Raw genomic sequence first — 6,565 nt, 5'->3', positions numbered from 1 at the left:
ACAAATTCCTGAATGATATGTCACATCAGCGGGCAGTTCACTAGCAGCCTTGTCGAATGCTTTGCACTGGGCAGGGACCTAGGGACCATCCATCCTAAAGGTTGTTTGCAAATCTCCATAATGAAATATATTGTTTCTCTCAGCAAACCCAAGACTGCACACGTCATAGTAGATAGAAACACTCTTCCTGAATGTTCACATAACCCGGGCATCCTGGAAGGCCTGAGTGAATGTTTCTGATGTCAGGTTTTTAAAATTTCCCAATGGACAATCAGATTTACCATGCGAAAATACTCTATATAAAATTGCCATCCTGCTGTATAAGGATTGGCATTCGACCAACTCCTCTCTACTTAACATAGAAATATACTCCCTCTGTAAACTAATATAAGAGCGTTTAGATCACTAAAGTAGTAATCTAAATGCTCTTATATTAATTTACGGAGGGAGTAGATATAAATTTAAGCACAAAAGTAACTGATTGCTGCAAGTGATCACCTCCTCATTTTCATATAGCCATAGAGATTTTAGTGACGAAGATTGTACATTGTAGTACCAAGATTAGTCTCCTGCTTGACCGTGGACAAAATCTGCAAGACAACCGGCAGCTGCGAGCAGTACCTAGCAACCAAGAACCAAACTGAACAGGCAGATAAGGGAAACAACAACGGCAACAAGTGCCGGCGTCCATATATAATCACAAACATTAATAACATTACAAAATGCCAGACGCACATTACTGCATCTCAACCAGTCAAATTTCAAACACGGTACAGATTCCTCCCCTATCCGTTGAGAAGACCAAGTTGGTACCCATATGAAATGCCTGCCCGTGCCCGGGACCGACTTCCGGTCCAGATCCAAGCTGACAACGACTGCGGCGCATTTGAAGCAGTAAACACATACACACAAAAACTAGTACTGTACTACACATCTTGAATGGAATGATTAATTTCCTCCTATTCCTTCTACTCTACAATTGGGGGCATTCATCACTTTAACCTAACCAAAAATCAAGCATCCCTCCCAGGAGCCCATCCTCCACCATATCTATCCTCCTGTTTCTGCACTGCCACTATGATTTCTTCTACTTTCCACAAAACATGTCCATTCAGTGTCTTCGTCTATCTATATATCAACCAGGTAGCAGCCAGCCATGCAATCGAGATCATCACCGCGGACACCGTCTTCCCAACCCGCGAAGCTCCCGAGTACTGGAACCTATGAGATTGTTCTCTGCAAGCAATAGAACAACATCCTACCGTTACATTACTCTCCTCTGCATCCATTCCTTGCCACTAACAAAATGGAAACAGAGAGTAAATTAAGCTCACTTCTGTAGACTCGAGAGCGCGCCGCAGAAAATTGTGTTATCTGGTAGAGGAAGCGGCGTCTTGTCGCTGTGGTCCTCCTCCGGGTTCACCACGCTTATGTACAGTTCTTGGCCCAGGTACCAGCTGTCCAGGTTCTCCACGCGCAGATTCCATATCCCTGCGTTGTCCAGGAACACAAGCACAGCAGTCCAAGCGCCGGGGAATACCTGCATCCTCGTCCAGAAACCTCCCAAATCAATCAACGAATCCCATGAAAGACTAATACATCAAAGTTCAGATAGAGCAGCTCCCGGGCTGGGAGCAATGTAACTGTCTGTTAATGTCTTCAGTTCATCACTTACACGATTTGCTATGCCGTCGAAATTACTAAGCCAAAAAGGATTGGTTGACTGTCTTTAGCCATCCACATATTATTTCAAATGATGTGCCTAACAATTTTGCTTAATGTGTTTACTCTATACATGACACATTTTCTTCAGTCAGGCAGACATAAACAACTCTGTGAATAGACTCACGTCATAGCTTTTATCTGCCATTCCGCGAATCTCCTAGCAAATATTAGAAGGACCAGAACATAGTTTTTTAATTCTAGCAAGCTTACTAAAAGCTCATACTTTTACTACTGGCAAAAATGGCTCACCCCAGGTTACAACTACCTTCTATTAACTGTCATGCTAAAACAGATATGGTATAATTTCTTGGCTTTCTGTTGAGTACAATATAAAATAGAAATCATCCATAAAGGAAAATAGACATCCATAAAGACAACAAGACCAGAAATTCAAACCTGGATCGTTGATCGTGCAACACCATCCCATTTGTTGTAGGTGCCCCGACTATTGTCAGTCCACAATCCATAGTCCATCCTGAAATGAGAACCAACAGCCATAAGTAAACAGAGCAGGTCAGTATGAAGAAGAGGAAGTGCAAGGGAATTACCCAACGACGAAGAATGCATATCCATCCAAGTGGTAGCTCTGCACGGTTGTGGCGTTGTTTTGGAATATAATCTCCATAAAGCCTTTGTAGGTGCCATTTATAACCGAGGTGTCAACTTTTGGCAGTCTGTTCATCGGATGATTTGGAAAATCCAACTTGAACACTCCAGGGACATTGAATAGTTGTGCAAGTATCAATGGAGTAGATGGAGCAATGTAAGAGATCCCATTGATAGTAGAACGCAGTTGCCCGTCGATGAGCTCGGGCGGCCGGCTCTGCAACAAGTACACATCGGTCACGGTAATGTCACCATAATGGAATGAACCCTGCGGGTTGGGGCGGGCACCGCTCGCGGTGACATTCCACCTGGAACAATTGTGCGTTTTACAGCATCAGTAACATTTCAAATGAACACAAAACAAAATGTAGCATCAGTAACATTCCAAATGAACAGAAACCAAAATGTGGCATCAGTGACATTCCACCTACCTGAAACAAACAATTTTACAAACAAACATCAGATATGAATTGTACAAACAAACATGATATATGAATAGTACAAACCAAAAATGTGGCGTGGAGGAAGCAGTAAGTACCTGATGGATCTGGCTTGGTTTATGGAGAATGCAGTGTCATACTGGTCATCAGGGGCAGCAGGGAGAGGGCCAGAGGCCGGACCCTGGGAGTTGGAGTAGTGCAGAATGGCGACGCCGGTGAGCTTATCGACGGCACCGGGGTCGGCGACGACGAAGCGGGCGCTGGCGACTACGTAGTAGTCGGTGCTGGCGTTCTGATCCATGGTGACCAGGAAGGAGTAGGACTGACCGACATGGATGTCCATGTTGCTGTAGTTCTGCTGCGAGGTGTATGAGCCCTCGGTCTCCACGAGCAGCAGGCTGTGTCCCTGGATCCTGAAATTCAGGCTAGTGGAGACCCCCACGTTGTGCACCCGCAGCCTGTAGGTCCTCCCGGGCTCCACATTGATCCTCTCGTAGGTGATGGCCGGCGGGACGAGGGAGTCGTTGTAGCGGTAGGGCCCCAGGCCGTTGACGAGCACGCCGTCGGGGGGCCCCAGGGGCGCGCCGGCGTCGAGGGACCTGCGGAGGTCCTTGTGGGACCTGACGTACCAGTCGCCGATGAAGAGCGTCAGGTCGCCGCCGTCCGGGAAGGGGAAGGGGATGGGGATGACGTCGCGGTTGTTGACGACGATGCCGCCGTACCCGCCGGCGGCGCGGTGGAGCGGCGCGGCCGAGGGGGAGTAGAAGAAGCTCCCGACCTGGTCCTTGACCTGGAATTGGTAGGTCCAGTTCCAGCCGGCGGGGATGGGGCAGTTGGTGCCGGCCACGCCGTCCTGCCACGGGGTCTTGCGATGCTGGAGGCCGTGCCAGGTGAGGAGTAGCGGCTCGTCGAGAGCGTTGCGGACGTTCACCACCACGTTCCAGTTGGTGGTCACGTTCAGCGGCGGCCCCGGGAACTGGCCGTTGATGGCGATGACCTTCTGCGCCACGCCCAGCGGGCGGGCCGACTGGTACGTGACCTCCCAGTCGAAGTAGGCGAACGGGTCCCCCGCCAGCGCCGGCTCCGGGCAGAGTAGCAGCAGGGAGAGGAGGTGGAGGAGCGCCATTGCTGCCGGCTCAGACCTCAGAGTGGAGTGGAGACTGGAGTGTGAAGCAAACAGAGGAAGATGGGGAAAAGCAGTTTTTTCTTTTTTTCTTTTCTTTTGGGAGGAAAAGCAGGAAGATGCTTCGTTCTGCTTTCCCACAGAACCCGGCCCATCTGCTGACTGCCAGCCCAACAAAGGACTTTATGCTCTGAGGGGGAGGGGCACATGCATGATCTTTTTTATTTCAGAAATTTCAAATTGAGTTGGATAGTTAAAAAAATCCAAAAAAAATATCACGTGTATGTATTAGAGTGAGTTATATTTCATAAAGTATCTACGGAAAGTCCATTCATGTGGTCTGGGTGGAAGAAAAATAAATTGGCGAGTTAGAATAACAAATAATCTTTTGAAAAAGCGATTGAGCTTCTTATTTTTGCACAACTCTCAAGTAAGAAGCTGAATCACTTTCTTATTTTTGAAGAAAGTGTTTGGGCCATTGCCCAGCCCACATTGTAAGAAAGCTGCACCATGAGATTTGGCACAATCTGGTCTTCAAATGGGAAATTCCTATTGGACGCTCGTTGTGTCAAAATGTCGAGATAACGCATAGGGCAGCGATCTGCTGGGCCGGCCCACCTTTCACTGTAGGCAGTTTCGGTTTTGGGAACCTTCTAGAGGATCCCAGCCGGCTTTTTACGGTTTTGGGAACCTTCTAGAAGGTTCCTGAACCGGATTTCTTTCTTTACTGTTTTTTTTCTGTTTCTTTTTTCCTTTTCTCTCCATGTTTCCTTTTTCTGTTTATTTTCTTTACTTATTTCTTTTTTGTTTCTTTTTTATCTGATTTTATTTTCTTTTGTTTTTCATTTTTCTTTCTCAGATTTCTTTTTCTTTTTCAAAAGTGTTCACATTTTAAAAAATGTGTTCATTTTTAAGGAAAATGTTCCTATTTTCAACTTTTTGTTCATAACTTGCAAAATTTGTGTTCGCTTTGTTTAAAAAATGTTCATAATTTCTTGAAATGTTCCATTTTCCAATATTTGTTCAAAAATTCAATAAAGTTCATGGTTTAAAATTTTGTTCAGAATTTCATAATTTGTTCGCAACTTCAAAAAAGTTTCATGTTTTTCAAAAACATTTTCTGCAGTTTCAATTTTTTTGTTCGCATAGGCAAAAAAATGTTCTTATCTATGAAAATGTTCAGAAATTCAAAATATGTATGGACGTTTTCAAAACATAGACAATTTTTCTGAATTTTTGAACAAATTTCAGGTTCGAGAACATTTTTTTAGAATGTTTCAAAAAAATCATGATTCAATTTTTTTTTTCAAAATTTTCTTTGGTACACTTTTCTTTAAAAAAATTACATCTTTAAAAATTGTTCATCATTCTAAAAAAATGTCCCCCTGTTCAAAAAAATTCACAAATTAAAAAATGTTCCTGTTCTCAGAATTTGTTCACAAATTAAAAAATGCTCCTCTTTTTGAAAAGTGTTCACAAATTAAAAAAAATGTTCACATTTTGTCAAAACCAGTTCATGATTGTGAATTTTTGTTCGGAATTTAACAAAATGTTCATGTTTTTCAGTATTTGTTCACAAAATCAAAATATGTTCCTGTTTTTTTTTCAACAATTCAAAATATTGTTCACATTTTCAGAATACTTGTCTCTTTTTATCAAGAACAGATCGAAAAAAAGAAAAAATAACCAGATCTGGTGATGTGACTAGTTGTATAGCGTCCGCAATGCCATTTCACCACAAGACTAATGCTTCTCTAGAGAAGCAGTAAGCCTTTTTCAGTTTTATAACGACAAAATTACTAACTTATGGAAAATGATGCTTAGGGCATGTCAATGGTCGATATGGCGTTTTTCTCCTATGTATTTCACGTCATTGAGAGAAGCCGAAAAACCATTATATATGATGGAATATCTTCAAAGTGTGATCTCTAGCAATTAATGTTTACATGATTAAAAAAACTAGAAATCCTTTGAATAAGGAATACATCCCGTACAACGGCTACCTTGTCTTTTATTCAAAGACCATCTTTCTCTTAGCTAAGTCAAGACGAGGCTTTTTTTCTATCTCTTTCTCTTGTTGAATAATTGAGCATTTTCCCTTTAAGTTTAATCCAAAAAACAGCAGATAACATGATATCTATGATAACCAAAATAGGCAACAGATCGTGGAAGCAAGTATTCAGTTGAGAATATAAGAAAAAACATCATATCCATGTCAATTGCTACTAGTGGTAAATCAAATGCTAATCCTAACATAGAGGATAAGATGACATAACTTTTTTGCTTTTGAAGCGTAACTTATATGTTTCGACGATTATTTTGCCTAGTGCATTATACCAGGTGCATGACGAAACGTCTAGGTTAGCATGGTCGATGAGTGCATGGCCGTAGATGAGCAAATGAATGAATGATGACCGTGTAACCGCTATGAAATCAATAATTTATCAACAGACGGCAATTAGATCCTGACGCTTATCACAAGCGCCCGTGATGGACATGGCCTGACATCACCAACTAGAGAGTTGACACTTCGATCGATCTCTCTGCTATCACTATTTAAAGAAATAAAATGACACTACAAGCAGGATTCCCGTTCACCATGATTAAAGAGTCCCTGGATGGGTGCAGCAATGCAATAAATTTAATTTTTTATCTATTGGATGCCTTCACG

At 42.8% G+C, this 6,565-nt stretch overlaps 1 protein-coding gene across 1 annotated transcript in view; it reads right to left on the bottom strand.

Moving 5' to 3' along the window:
- The window catches only part of LOC119274874 (monocopper oxidase-like protein SKU5), a 9,717-nt gene extending 5,769 nt beyond the window's left edge, over nt 1–3,948 (bottom strand). Inside the window, exons 1-5 of the mRNA XM_037555617.1 lie at nt 2,870–3,948; nt 2,274–2,639; nt 2,122–2,200; nt 1,335–1,540; nt 1,222–1,236 (exon numbers count right to left, since the gene is read on the bottom strand). Coding sequence (XP_037411514.1) covers nt 1,222–1,236; nt 1,335–1,540; nt 2,122–2,200; nt 2,274–2,639; nt 2,870–3,897 — 1,694 coding nt within the window. The 5' untranslated portion in view covers nt 3,898–3,948. The remainder of the gene's footprint in view (nt 1–1,221; nt 1,237–1,334; nt 1,541–2,121; nt 2,201–2,273; nt 2,640–2,869) is intronic.
- Nucleotides 3,949–6,565: the final 2,617 nt, after the last annotated feature.

The sequence above is a fragment of the Triticum dicoccoides genome, chromosome 3B, assembly GCF_002162155.2.
Source record: "Triticum dicoccoides isolate Atlit2015 ecotype Zavitan chromosome 3B, WEW_v2.0, whole genome shotgun sequence".
NCBI classification, from domain to species: Eukaryota; Viridiplantae; Streptophyta; class Magnoliopsida; order Poales; family Poaceae; genus Triticum; species Triticum dicoccoides.
Note: the sequence above shows the minus strand (reverse complement) of the source record. Positions and strands in the feature narration are given on the sequence as shown.